This window comes from Vanellus vanellus (genome assembly GCF_965231255.1).
Source record: "Vanellus vanellus genome assembly, chromosome: 14".
Taxonomy (NCBI): Eukaryota; Metazoa; Chordata; class Aves; order Charadriiformes; family Charadriidae; genus Vanellus; species Vanellus vanellus.
This window is the reverse complement of record NC_138919.1, coordinates 14843398-14857942: the sequence shown is the minus strand read 5'-3', so window position 1 is coordinate 14857942 and position 14545 is coordinate 14843398. Positions and strand designations below refer to the sequence as shown.

Sequence of the window (14545 nt, the reverse complement as noted above, 5' to 3'; positions counted from 1 at the left end):
CAGAGACTCGGAGCCCCTTCCTCCGGGTATGCGGCTGCAGGCTCACCTGTCTCCTGCACCTCCCTGGGGAGCGCTGGGAATTCTGGTTGGCAAACTTGGCTTTTCTTGCACAATTCCAGGGATGCAGTGTCTAAAACCACGGCTTTCCTGGTTGACCCCACGTTCTGCTCACGCTGGCAAGAGCGCACTGTGGTATCTGCCAGATCTCCTGTAGGAGCATGGTCAGGGGGCTGAGGAATATTTCTGGCCTCAATAAATAGCAGAACTGCCTGAAATCGCTTAAAAGACGTTTCTTTCACAAATTCCTTCTCTGGAGCTTCTTGAGATGTAAGGCTCTGCTCTGAATGCTGCTTCTACCCCTAGAGAGGAGTGCCTGCTCTCCCAAGTATAGGGCTTTTTTTCTTGTATTACTATCCTCTTCATTTTTGCGGACCTTTTGGGGAAATTCCTCTCCCTTTTCCTGACGCTCGCTGTCTTTCTTGCTGCTAAATAATGAATGAATCCAATAAAAACAAGCCCTTTCTTCCAATCAAAAAAATCACTTTACCGATAGCTCGTGCTGGTCTTTATAGCTTTCCTTCCCACCGCACGCACCCCTGCACCTAACAGCCGAGATCTGCAGCTCGGGTTTAGTGGCCTGGAAAAGATTAACAGTCTGCATGGCCGAGGAACTCCTTGGGACGAGCTTTGTAGTTGAGAAAGCACTAAATGGCACCGCAGCTTTTAAAACGCTTCTTCCTACCTGTCTGCAGCCTTGTTTTGTCAACACAGAGCTGCTGTTCAGAGGGAGCAGCTCCTCCGCGCAGTGGGGAGGAGAGGAGAGCCCTTCCCCTCCCCGTCCCCCCAGGATCTCTAGCAGTAACCTCTCTGAAATGTTGAGCTAATGGGAAAAAAAAACACGATTCTTTCCTGTAATCCAGATGATATTAACCCTTGGGGCTGTGATTTGGTTGCAGTGATTTATTTTTCTCCTCCCTTTTTCAATGACGAATTACTGGAATGATTTTGATTTTGTTTTGTATGTAGATGCAGATATATAATTTCCTCTTCTGTTCATTCATTTTCCAGCCTTGTTTTCTTCCAGGTCTTGTTGCTCTCCACCTTCTCCTGCTGTGTTGCTGTGTGACGTGTCCGCCTTTACTTCGCCTGCTTCGCTACCATCTCATCTCAATCTCAAGCCGTAGAACAACCTGGTGGTGCAGCCCCTTTCATGAGAAATCAACCTGCTTTTGATTTTGTTTTATGTTTTTTGGTTGGGTTTTTTTTTTATTTTTCTCCTGATTTGTTTTTCTTCAGGCCTTCACCTAATAGGGCACAGACAATGTTAATTCACAGACCTCTTACTCCCTCCTAAACTGAGACTCAGAGAAGGCCGGGCCAGTGTAAAAAGGGTTAAAAAATTGTGACTCCCAAACAGTTCCCCGTCTGTTGGTGGACAGAGGATGTGGATTTAGGCTCCGCAGGCTGGCTTCTGTGAACGGACATCTCGTGAGCAGAACATCCCAGGGGGATTGGGAGCTCTGCGCGAGCCCGGGATCTGCCCGCTCCCAGTCTGCAAACTGGGAAGGCAGCAGGGGCTGAGCAGATGTCCCGTAAAAACATTGGAGAGATTTGAATTTACAAAGCAAAGTCTTCCCCACCGATTTTGTCCCTTCCAGTTTGGTTTTGGGCTTCAGCACCCGGTCCTGGCAGCCTGGCTCTGAGCAGCAGTGGGGGGGCCCCCAGCCCGCCGGGGAATGCGATGTGCTCAGACTGTTCGTCTCATTTATGGAATTTGGTGCAAATGTTGGTTGAAAATTGAACATCTCATGTGTTTTGAGTCCTTAACCTGCTGTTCCTTTTTGTGGAAAGTGTTAAAAATGGGGGTTTTTTTGGATAACCTGTTTCCCCTCATGTGGTTGCCATTGTGATTTTCATGCACATCAGAGGTTCGCACAGAACAAGCAGCCCCGAGTTTAGATGCGGCACGCGTGGGTCCAAATTTTGTGTCAAGAACCCACCCCGACTGAGCTTTTTGGGGAGGTTCGAAATTGAGCTTTAAACCTCACAGGTTGGAGCTTAGCTGGCGTGTGTGTTGGTAGTGGGTTATTGCTTCACGTTCCCAGGTTGTGATTAAAGACCTGAGGTTGATACTTGGCCGAACCCCCAGGCGTGCAAACTTAGACACCAGCAGGTCCTTTGAAAATTCCAGTATTTCCTCTCCTGTGGGTCAGTGAGGAGCTTTTCATGCTGAAATGGCACTTTTGATTCCACCTGCAAAGGCCTGTTGTTTGCTCGTTCTTAGGAACATCCCATTTGGGTTTGGTCCAGAGTTGGCTCCTGCTCCATCCACATTTCATCATAGTTCTCCTCCGTCCTCGCAGACACGTGTGCCACGGTGTGATGGGCCACCCAGGCGGTGTCTGAGAGCCCAAGTTGTGCTCCCTGCTGTCCATACCAGATTTGCAGACCAGTTTGAGAGGAGGGTGGAGCCCCGGGGTTTCGCTGGGGACGCCCCGCAGTGCCTGCACAGGGTGCTCCTCATCTCCTCATGCCTCTTCAGCTAGAGCACCCTGCGAGCCAGACCCATTGTCTGGAGGCACCTACAGACACTCCAGTACAATCCTGGGGACGTTACCGTGTGGGACTGAGTTTTTATAGGGTATCTGTTGTAGTGAACACGCAGGGTGACCCGTACGTACCCGTTACCTCTGCACCCCGGCGTGGTCTGATGTGCCTCTGCTCTGTGGCCTGGGGGACCACTGATAGCTGCAGTGCAGGAGAGTAAAGCCAAAGCTTAAGCCAAAGCTGCTCAATAATCCCCGCTTCTCAAAGGGCTGTCAAATTTACAAGTAAAAAGTTATTGCTGGTTTTGCGAGGTTTTTCTAGATGTTTAAGAAGATAATATTTGCGGAGATGAGTAGCGTGAGGTTTTTCCCCACTTTGGCTGCAGGTAAAACGGTGCACGTCAGATCGGGGCGTTTTGCCCTGGATTTGTGCACGCTAGAGCTTGCAGAGAAACAGGGACCAAAAGCCAGGTGTGCATGAACACTGGGTCGAGCAATTCTGCAGCCTGAAATTTGTGGGATTGTACAACTCAGCGCAGTTGCTGTTCTTGTGTTTAAACCGGCTCTGGTTTCCCCTTTCTCTCTGTTTTCCAGACGATCCCAGGTAATTGAAAAATTTGAGGCATTAGATATTGAGAACGCGGAGCACATGGAAACGAATGTGTCAGCTGGTGCTGCCCTTTCCAGTGAGACGCGGCAGGGCAGGAGCGAGAAGAGGGTTTTCCCACGGAAACGGGTAAGCTGAGGTTTCGGGATGGGGTTTGGAGGATGGCAGCTGGGATCTGGCAGCCCAGGATAGAGGGTTTAGCTATAGGGTTTCTCCCTGGGTGGAGCAGAGGATCTGGAGTCACTCATGCAGGAGCCAAATGGCTGTGTGTGCTCAGTTCGTGCAGGTTTGCTGCTTGCTGCTCTGCTCCCTTGGCCCAGCTGCAGATCAGAGTAGGAAATGAGGCTGTCTTTTCTCCTGCCTCCCAAATAGAAAGAGGGAAACTTCAGATCTGGCATGGCAGGACGCATCAGGATGGGGTGAAGTTACAAAAGAAACACGCAGTCTTGAGAGTCCCAGATACGCTTAGATATATTGGGAACAGATTAATGCCTGAGAGGACCAAAAAATGTATTGCCAATGAAATGACACTTGTTCGGAGGCTGAGATGCCCCTTAAATATGCGGATTTTTATGCCACGAGCCAAGAGAGTGGGACTTGCTGTCCTAGTTCCTGCGCTGATCTGGGCTAACGTTGTTTACACAGGACTTCACTTGCGAAGGTGCAGCTGTGGGCTCCATCCTGGATGTGTCCGCATCTCCTCTGTCCCCGCATCGCCGGGCAAAGTCGCTGGACAGAAGGTCCACAGAGTCCTCTATGACGGTGAGCGAGCAGGGCCGTGTCCTCTGCCTTGGGGGAGGACGTGAGAGGCCCTTCCCAGGCAGGTCCAGTGAAAACCGGACTGTCTGCTGCTTTCCCCGTAGCCAGCATGTAGGACACAGGATACGCTTGGATTTGGAGCAGGTTTCGGTGACTTGGCTTCACACTTAGCATGTTAAGGAGAGCTAACACGTGGCCTAGTTTTCTAATGCTGCTTCCTTGATGTTTATGCAGTTGCGGGTGGGTGTGAGCGGGATGAAGGCTACGAGGAAGGGCTGAACCTGCCCTCCTGAGCTTTCCTCCCTTTGCATATTTCAAATGCTCACCAGACCTGGAGGCAAACAGTACAGAACAAACACAAAAATGCTCTCTTCTCACTCACCACCCTTCTGTAGGAACAAAATAAATATACTTGCTAATCTCACAAAAAGATTACACGGCCATTGTAAATACGAGCTGCATTTTTCGGGGATAGACAGCTTCTATTCAAGGACTTCTCAGAAAAATGCAGTAGCTTACCGTTTCTGTAGTAGCTTTTCATGTAGACTTGTACAGCCACAAGAGTGATTTTTAAATTCTTGGTGGTAATAAAAAGGTGCGAGAAGTGCACATCAAGTGGCGATGCACATCGTCTAATGAAGGCGAGAAAACCATGCAGCCAGTGGGGAGAAAACCTTTTCCTTGCATTAAATACACCTTTATTGTGCCACTCCTGCCATAAAAGTAGCAACATAAGAACAAACCTGCGTGCCTGCTGTTTTGCAGCCATGGTTGCAAGACTCTCCCCTGCCCATTGGGTTCACTGTGCCAGATCAGATCGGTTATCCGTCAGGATCAAAGCCGAGGAGAGTTCATCCCTTGTTGGGCTGGGTGGGTTACAGCAGAGCTGTGGCTTGCACTGCCTGGGTATCTCTTCCATCAAGTGCTTCACCTGGTTTTGGTTTCTAATACGTACTCCCTTCAGTAGCAGCTGGTCCCAAACTTTTCAAGCTTCAGCAGCTCTGCAGCTTTGGGCAAAGGCTGCGCTCTCCTTCCTGCCTGGGCGCTCGGAGGAAAGCGGAGGGGTTTCCATGGAGGAGCGGGACCTGCAGGAGAAACCTTCCCGCTCTGGGTGCTTCTGTAGTGTCTCGCTGCAGCCCAGTCTGAAACCTGCGTATACTGCTTAGCAGCATCTTTCCTTTCTGGCTGCTTCTACACCTTTGCTTAAATTTTAAGGAAACTAAGAGATACAGTAAAGCAGTATGAATGCTGCTAAAGAGGGTTTTATCTGCTTTTGGAGAAGATTCTTGCCCTGTGCTTTGTCCCAGATGATAAATAATAAGCCCGTGAACAACTGTAACTCTTGCAGTCCTTCTGTTTTCCCTCTCTGCAAAGTTCATGGCTGGGAGCTGGTTATTTTTGATCCAAAATGTAGATTCTTTGCTTTATGTAGTACAAGAGAGGGATTTAATAGTATCCAGACCCCGAGCACACGATCCCACCTGCACTTTGGCAGAGAAGAAGCAGGTGGGTGGTGGTATGGCTGTCTCAGGGTAAATCAGGGCTGGGGTTAGGATGCCCGACTCTCATAGCCTACTTCAGAGATGGATGTAGCCATTGCAAATGCAGTTTGCTGTATAGTTTGTCCATGGCTTATCGCTGTCTTGTCAGCAGGTCCTGGTGGGGCTCGGTGGGTTTATTGCCTGCAGCCACGTCACAGCCAGGGCTGCCCAGGCTGGCATCTGTCCGCACCCTCCTCTGATTCTCTAGGGCTTTGGGAAGGACAAGGTGGCATTTACTTGCCCCTGTGTTTTTGTGGAGTGGGACTGGGTTCCTGCCACCGTGGGAGCACTCAAATGTGGGATGTGCTGCCCCACAGCATAAGTTGGATGGAATAGGCTTCCAGACCCCAATTTTCCGTTGCTCCCCTTGCAATAGCCCATTTCAGATGCTACAGCTGCATTTCACACTCTGCTCTCCTTTCCTTCTCTGCTCTGCAGCACATGGAGCAGCTGGAGGAGCTCAGCCTCGAGGGAGCGAAAGCATTTCCACCACATCCTTCCCCGCACGCGGGCAGGGCTGGGAGGAAGGGCTGGCGGGAGTTATCCCACGCTGTCTTGGTTGCTTTTCTCCGAGCTTCAACACCCTGATGCACCCGCTTTGGAGGAAAGAGCAGGTGTCGTTTGGGTGGCACAGTGCTGGGATTCCCTGTATTTCCAGCCTCGGGAGCTCAGTCTTGTTTTGAACCCTGCAGCCTTGTATCAATAGCACACAGTTTTTCTTTCGTAATATATAATAGAGGGACAAAACTGCCTGCAGTCTTGCTAATTCCTTGCTTCTCCTTCTTCTGAATTGCTGGTGTAGCAGTAGGAAATTACAAGAGAAATGCTAGGAAAGGGACAGCCTGAATAAACCGTAGAGCAGGTCTGTGTTCCTCCTGGGAGCAAACGTTTAGCTCCGCGCAGTATAATGATCCAATTTAACTGTTGCTGGTCTCTTTTATTTCCGCGCTGTGTTTTATCAAGCCACTGCTGTTGCCTCCTCCCTGGCTGGGTGCAGACACTTCCACCCTCCCTTCTGACCGCCTCTCTCCTTTCTTGCAGCCCGACCTGCTGAACTTCAAGAAGGGCTGGTTGACAAAGCAGTACGAGGATGGGCAGGTGAGTCCAGGGGAAGCTCTGCCCTTCGCGTCAGTCTTAGGTGCCGTGGTTGATGCCAGTTTCTGGCAGCCGACGCTCACTCCGACATCCCGGCTGTGCATGGGGCTGCTCTCAGCGGGGAACGAAGCCCCGATGCCCTTGAAGGGTAGATCAGTATTGGGGTGTACTCCAGATGGGAGAAACCAGATGTAGGCACTGGGGCGGAGCAGCGACAGGGAGTTGGTGCAGCTCTGGAGCCAGGCAGCAGCGGTTGTGCGCGAGCCCCGTGCAAACGGTGTTTGTCTTGGAGCGGGAATAGCTGATGGTCTGTCCTGGGGAGGTTTCAAAGCCCCACAGCTGGATATCATGTCGTGGGTTTCTAGGGAGCCGGGGCAGCTTGGATAGCAGCACTGGTTTCGTGTTCCCGTTCTCTATTAGTCTCGTCTCCCTTGTGACCCAGCAACCTCTTTGGCGTCAGTAATGAGCCTCAGATAAAGTCTCCTGAGCGCCGGGGAAATGGCAAGGCCAAAAAATAAATAAGTGCCTCTGAGTTCGCACTGAGGGAAGCAGCCGCTGCCGCTTTCCTCCTGTCCGTTCCCGGAGGGATGCGGGATGTGCTGCTCTATCAGACCCTTAGAGATGAGCTGCTGATGCTCTGTGGGTGCCTGTGGCTGTCTGCAGATGCCCCTTCCCCGGATTTCCTTCCCTCCTGCTCAGCCTGTCGAGGGAGAATGAGGGCGACTCGCCCGTGGCTGTGAGCGCCGTGGCCTGGGCTCTGCTGCGGGGACCCTGGGGCACGGCTGTAGGTAGCCAGTGGGGGAATCAGCTGCTGGAGCGAGTGCTTTGTTAACTGAAAGCTGCCTTGGGTAAGCCTGTGCCTCGCTGGGAGCGTGGAGAAGGCGTATTTGTAGAGAGCAAGGGCCAGGAATAGGCTGCAATTCAATTTCTAGGTACTGCAGATAAAACATGAATGTTTTACTGTTTGTTTTTTTTTTCACTAAAAATTGTCCCTCCAAGGCTTTAAGTGCAGCCGCTAAAAGCATCGTCTTGCCAGTGGAGCTAATGGGAAGGCTCCGACTGCCCCCGTGGCTCTCGCAGTATTTCACCATTGCATGCAGGGTTGGTGCCGCTGAGGGTCTGGCGCACTGGCGGTGCAGCAGCACTGGGGAAATTGGGGTCCTGGCGGTGCAAACCATCACGGTGTCCCTTGCATTGCTGCCTGTTCGGGTCTCTCCTTTCCCCTGGAGGGCCTCTCGGCGAAGCCGGGTGCGGATCTGGGAGGGGAAAGGCTGCGAGCTGCCTCCCTGCGGGGCATCTCTGCCGGGTGACCTGCGACGAGCTGCCCAGGCTCCACTGGAGAGGAAGGAGCAGAATTGTAACTGCCCTGTCTTTGTTGTTTCCTAGTGGAAGAAGCACTGGTTTGTGCTGACCGACCAGAGCCTCAGATACTACCGGGATTCTGTGGCAGAGGAGGTAAGTGTCTTCCCCATCAGCGTTCAACCCATCGCTCTGCAGCCAGGGGAGCCCCAGGTGCTCCCAAACTGAACCCGGGCAGGTTGTCTTCCCAGATGCCAAAGTCCTGGAGCATTGCTCTTCAGGGCTTTATACTTCTCGAGGACCTGCTGCATGCCCACCCTGCGAGCGCACCGCGCTTTGGGATTGCAAAGCATTATGACTTATTTTACTTCTTCCCTCTCCAGGCAGCTGACCTGGATGGAGAAATCGATTTATCCACATGCTATGATGTTACTGAGTACCCAGTTCAGCGAAACTACGGCTTCCAGATCCACGTAAGTAAAACGTGGGGAGGAGGAAGAGTCCGGCTGCCAGCCAACGGGGCTGCTCATCCTTTGCTGCTGCTTGGGGATGCTCGTCCGTGGCAAGGGAGACACCTAAGAGAGGTCACTCTTGCATCCTCTGCCGAGCTCTGGAAACATGTCACCTTGGGTTTGAGAGGCAGTTTTTTGGTTCACAAAAAATCGAGGGGAAGGGGAAGGTTTTGTCGGTCTCAGCTATGGCAACATCAGCCTGATGGCTGAGAACTGTTAATTCCCACCGTGAGCGTGGTGGGGGATGGAGGGGCTGGGTGCGACCTCTGCACGGCCGGCAAGCAGTGCCCCAGCACTGGGTGCTCGGGGCTGGGTGCGGGGTGCTATTGAGGTGGGTGGGAAGGTGCTGGTGGGTACGATCAGCTGCTCTGAGCCGGTCCTTCTCTCTCCCTAGACAAAGGAAGGGGAATTCACCCTCTCCGCCATGACGTCGGGCATTCGCCGCAACTGGATCCAGACCATCATGAAGCACGTTCGCCCCACCACTGCTCCCGACGTAACAAGGTAAAGGGGGGAGTTCAGCAGCCCCTGCAGTTGTCTGGTTTGCTGTGTAGGAGTACCTCTTCCCTTGTCCCCTTTTTTTCCTCCTTCTGAGCCTGTCCGTTCCTGGAAGCTGCAGCTCTTTCTCACATCCCTCTCTCTGGGCTTAATTTGGATACGCTTTGTGGGGATGCTGGTATGCTGAGTTACTCTTACGTGTACAGATTTCAAAGAGGGTTGAAAATGTGGCTTTAATTTGTGCATAGGAGTATGAAATACTGTTGCTATATCAAGGCTCCTCTGGATTCCCACCAGGTATTGTGAAACCACTTGGATTCAGTTGTGCTGGGTTCCCCCTTTCCTCTGGCTACTGTTCAGCATGAGCTGCCCATCCCCTCCGCGGGTCACGGCAGCATGAGCCCAGGGTTCAATTTAGAAGCTGTTTGGCTCTGATATATTTTAAACTCCAGCCAGCAAATCATCTTCCCTCCTCTTTTGATCTTCCAGATAGCTGCCGCAGCTCATTCCCCTTACACGTTAGCAATGCTCGCGTCTCCTTCTGCCATCAGTGCCAGAGGAAGGGACCCCCCCCGGCTTCACAGAGTACCTTCTGTGAGCGCTTGTGGCTGCGGGTAAAGGGTGTTTGACCTCCTCACAGCTAACCGCGCCAGCCACACTCGTACGGGCCACCTCTTACAGGCTTCGTGGACACGGCCGCACCATTAACTCCGTCTCCTGTCCTTACCGTAGCTGCAACAAGCAGGTTTTTGCCAGGTTTGTCCCCGCATTGATGGAATGGCTCTTCTCACCCGGTGCTGTTGACCTGGAGATGCTCCAGCCTCTCCTTCCCCATCCCGCTTGGCACTCGGCCACCATTTCCCAGCCCTGCCCGAGCTCTGGTGGATCTCGCGGGGGTCTCGGGGAAGCCACCTCTCTCCTCACTCCTGTGTATGTTTGATTTCCATGCAATCCCAGGAAAAACTTCTCTTTGAAACTATCCGTGCTGAAGCCCAGGTTGGAAAACTGTGTTCTCTCCTGTATTAACGTTTTGTGGTTTGTATATCTTGTGATTCACTGCATGCTCCTCCTTTTCTGCACCTCGGATGGGAAGTCCTGCGGTTTCCATTTATTTTTCTTTCTTTTCTTTTCTTTTTTTTTCCCTCCCTTTTTTTTGTTTAAATAAAAGCCAGAAAGAAGGGAAGAAGCAACCTGGTCTTGACACGTGGTTTCCCCTCACTGGTATCTTCCGATGTGACTAGATATGAAGATGAAGACCAAGGAAATTTGAGGAGACCTTTCAGCCTTTAAAGAGCCAGATATATTTATAGCCTAACAGGTTACTGCGGTACGGTAGTCCCGTGCTCTGCATCTGCGCTGAGCCCACGCAAAGTGGTTTGACTTGGCTTACCCCAGTGAGAGGGTCCAAGCCCAGGTACCAGTTGGGCAGTAACTTGTTACGCTACATAAATAGACCGGGAATCCCGATATTGAGCTGGAGAAAAGGGAATTATAGGTGCACTTCTGTCGGCTTTCCACCGAGCTGGTTTCGGATGGGGTAGGCTCTGGCGTGGGTTAGTCACGTTGCTGAGAAGTTGTAGCTGTGGGCTGAAAGGCTGTGCCGTGCGTGAAGCGGGGCTGTGTTCACCCAGTGCCTTGCTCGCAAGCCCTTTGCCACCGCACGTGGGTGCCGCGGGCTATCCCAGCCCGTCCCGCCTGGCTTTGGGCACATTGTTAATATCCACACCCAGGGAGCAGCTTGCGGACGGGGCTGCTGGAAAGCCCAAGGACAGACTGCCAAAGGCTCGTGATGGAGAGGTGGCAAATGCCTGCGCAGCGCAGTCGGGGTGCGAGAGGGATGTTAGTCTGGAGGCTCTGCTGTGCCAGGAGGGCAGCGGTGTTCGCCCCGTCCCCAGGGCCAGTCTGACCCCACATGCTCCTGCAGCCGTCCGCTGCGTCTCCTTAACCCGCTGCCAAGTCTCCACTGAGCTAAACACACGTTCTCTGGGTTACTCAAGTCCTAATTGCTGTTTATATTGCCGCGTGTGTCAGCACTCGGGGTGGGGGGCAGGTGCTGCACTGCTCCCTGCCCTCAGCAGTGCCCTGCAGTCTGCAGAGGCACTAATTACACTCTGCTAACGATGGCCATGCAGATATAAAATAACCAGAAGGAAGAAGGTGGCCGCTTCAGCACTGGGTCCTTGTTCAGCTCCCAGCCCTGGTGGGGTTGAGTTCCCCTATGCCCCCCAAATTCCCTGCAGCCCTCGTGTGCTTCTTGCAGCAGCGTGCTCAGCTCGCAGCTTGCACCGCTCCCACAGCCACCCATATTTAAAAAAAAAACTTTTTCTTTTGACCTATAAATACCATTGTGAGGCAAAGACTCCCCCTCCCATGTGATGTGAATTAATTTTGTCTGGGATGGAGGAGATGTGAAATGCTTGAGCAGAATTAATAGCCATGGGGCACTTGCAGGAGATGAAATGAGAAACTTCAGGTCAGTCTTTTGAGTCTCTTAACTCAGTTCCCAGCAGCCGTCCCTCCTCTCCCTGACACACATCTCATGCCCTTTGGAAAGCAGCAGAGGAGAGATGAGCTTGTGAGAGATGTCACCTCTAGAAACGCCGAGATCCTTTCCCGTCGTATTTAGAGCAGCATAATTTCTGTCTCCTAACAATGTCCGAGGGGCCCCAGGACCCCATTTTTCCTACCGCTCTTTTCCATTCTAAGACTCCATCTCATCCCCGCTTTACTTATTTAAAATGCAGCTGTAATCACTAACTGACTCCAGATTGAGCGCCTGGCTTTGGAGTCATGCAGTATCTTCTAATGGTTGAGGAGCGAAGAGGTTTCATCATGATGCCTTTTAGGTTTACTTTATTAGCTGCAAGTGACAGAGCTGAAGAAGGAATTACCTCCGAGCTGGTTTCAGCCTGTAACTGCCAGAGTTTCTTGAAACCCAGCTCTACTGAGCCCGTGGTTTGACCGTGGATGAAAGTGCATCGGAAGATACTAGCCTGGACCCATGCAGAGTCACCTCTTCTGCTCCATTCTTTGTTTTGAGCACATGCACATACATGAGGTTGTTGGCTGTGGGAGCTGGGGGGTGTTACCAAGGTGGGAGGAGAAGCCGCGCTGCTGCTGCTGCTCCCTCCCGGTCCCGGCAGTCTCGGTGCATGTTGTCCCGTGGGTCCCTGTTAGCGGTGATTTGCCTGCAGCGAAGGGCCCGGGGAGCTGCTTTCCAGCTCTTCCCACTGCGCCTTTCTAGAAAGCTTATGGAGGCTGTGCTGGAGGCTGGAGCCTGGGGAGGATGCTGTGGTTGTACTGGAAGGGGGGAGAGGCAGGATTCAGCCCAAGCAGCAGTGCTGCGCCTCAGGAGGCATCTCGGGGGCTTCTGATAGCAGAGAGGGTTCAGCAAATGTCTGCCATTCCCTGGTCACGGGCTTCCTCTGCAAACTTAGCATACTGCTATTTTCTTTTTTAATTTCGATCTGCATGTTACAAGGCTGGCATGTCTACGTTTAATAAGCTAATACGGCCTTATGGATTAGTAGGTTGGAAACGGTATTGCCTTCCCCTGTTAACTTTCCCTGCTTGACGAGTATGTCTCCCCCCTCAACCCACCACCCTCTAACTCAGCACTAAAACTCATTCCTTGCTTGAGAAATGGACATTTTCAGTGACTTCCATGGTATGTTGAATAACTCTTGCTCTCCTTGCTGCACTGACAACCGCGCATACGGCGTGCAGCCCCCGTGCCAGGGCGGCTGCCCATGCTGCCCGCAAGGCTCGTTTCCCCGGGGGAGATCTGTGCCTTCAGTGCAGATAGTGGCACGGAGAAGTTTTCGACCCATTAATACCCCGACTTCGCCAAGCAGGAGGAAAACCTTCCCCCTGTTACCCAAGACCTCTGGGAGCTGCTCTGTGCACTTCTCCTCCCCGCAGCTCTGAAGCCAGACTGACTTTGGTGGGACTGGTGGCATCCTCCCCGCAAGCACGTGACTATGGCCGCGGGGGACCAGCGTGTGTGCATGGAGCCCTGCAGCTGGGGAGGCGGGCAGCGAGCCAGCCTGCGGGCGCCGGAGGAGCTTTTGAAGCCTCTTCCCTGCCCCGGCAGGACGGTTCAGGGTCGCTGCCTTGGCCACGGGCTGCTGCTGGGTCGTGGTCACCGGCCCTTGGGGTGGCTGCCGAGGAGGAGCGAGGTCAGGATCGGCTGCTCTCCAGGGGCTGGGGGTTGCCCAGGAGCAGCCGGGGCTGCTTGCACCAAGGCTTTGCACACCAGCGCGACCCCGGGGAAGGGCAGCGGTGGCTCCTGCGCCCAAGAGGCAACGGGAGACGGAGGGGCAGGGGGGCACCCACATGGCATTTGCTTGGGCTTCCAGCAGCCCCTTTCCACCCAGCTCTTCAAGGCATGCGTGGGAGCGCCTGGCCATCTCGAGCACCCGCTGACACTTTCCTTCACCCTCTCTCTGTCCTCACAGCTCCCTGCCGGAAGAGAAAAGCAAAACAAGCTCTTCCTTCGAGACTGGTCCAAAGCCGAGCGAGAAGCCGGATGCAGAGCAAGCTGAGCTGGACCCGGAGCAGAAGCGGAGCCGTGCCCGGGAGCGCCGGCGAGAAGGACGGTCCAAGACCTTTGACTGGGCTGAATTTCGCCCCATCCAGCAAGCCCTGGCGCAGGAGCGTGCAAACGCTGCAGACTCCTCCAAGAGCAGCTCTGCCGCCTTCCCCAGGGATGCCGGTGCTACCGACACCGACCCGGGAGAGCTGGAGCGGGAGCGGGCCCGGCGGCGGGAGGAGCGTCGCAAGCGCTTTGAGATGATCGATGCTGTGGATGGGGCAGGGTCGGAAGAGGCGCTAAGGATGGAGGTGGATCGGATCCTGCCTGTCCCGGCGGACATCAAACCGCAGAACGTCCACGTGGAGATCGAGCAGCGCTGGCACCAGGTGGAGACCACCCCGCTGCGGGAGGAGAAGCAGATCCCCATCGCACCCCTGCACCTTGCCCATGGCGAGGACCGGGACGAGGGCCTGACGAAGCAGCACTTGACCACGCTGCTGGAGAAGGAGGTAAAGCGGGGTGTGTGGGGTGCAGGCTGCCAGCCGAAATGGCCTTCAGGCCACTGCAGGAACTGTAGGAAGCCTGAGCAAGGCTTAAAAAAGCTGCATTTATTCCAACTTTGTAATAGCAATAAGTGAGGATGCTGTAGGGTCCCCTGGGGAGCTGACAGGGCACAGATCCGTGTCCGTTCCCGTATGGCTCTGCCAGCAGCTTTCACGTTCCCACAGCTGCAGAAAGGGCTGTTCTTGGAAGGGTGGTACTTCGTTACCCTCTCCCAGCCAACACAGCCCACACTTCCGTGGGTCGTTAGCCAGTCTGCCTCTGATGAGATGGGTACAATTGTTCTGTATCAACCAGACTAAATTCAAGCTCATAGTTCTGTGTGCCTCTGCAGCTGTAGAGATCTGTGTCTGCAGTTATGCCTACAAAACTCTAAATTGGCTTGAGTTGTAGCCCACACCACAAAGGTTCCCTTTTTGTGGAGCCTACATAAAACAGTCTTACAATTTTAGGAAAAGAAAGGAGGAAACTCGGCTCACTTGGAAGAGGTCCATGCCTGGGATAACAAAGGTTGTTGTTAGTTGGGATTAAGGTGTCTTAGCAGGAATGAAAGGGGTGCAGGCGTGGAGTAACCAGGAGTATCGCCGATCTGA

The 14545-nt window shown here is 53.3% G+C and overlaps 1 protein-coding gene across 1 annotated transcript in view; it reads left to right on the top strand.

The window, feature by feature from the left end:
- Positions 1 to 14545, top strand: part of MPRIP (myosin phosphatase Rho interacting protein) — a gene marked incomplete at its 5' end in the record, with an annotated part of 82499 nt that overhangs the window by 48239 nt on the left and 19715 nt on the right. Inside the window, 7 exons of the mRNA XM_082490290.1 lie at positions 3141 to 3282; positions 3799 to 3915; positions 6495 to 6551; positions 7935 to 8003; positions 8231 to 8320; positions 8754 to 8863; positions 13315 to 13900. Of these exons, the coding sequence (XP_082346416.1) occupies positions 3141 to 3282; positions 3799 to 3915; positions 6495 to 6551; positions 7935 to 8003; positions 8231 to 8320; positions 8754 to 8863; positions 13315 to 13900 (1171 nt within the window). The remainder of the gene's footprint in view (positions 1 to 3140; positions 3283 to 3798; positions 3916 to 6494; positions 6552 to 7934; positions 8004 to 8230; positions 8321 to 8753; positions 8864 to 13314; positions 13901 to 14545) is intronic.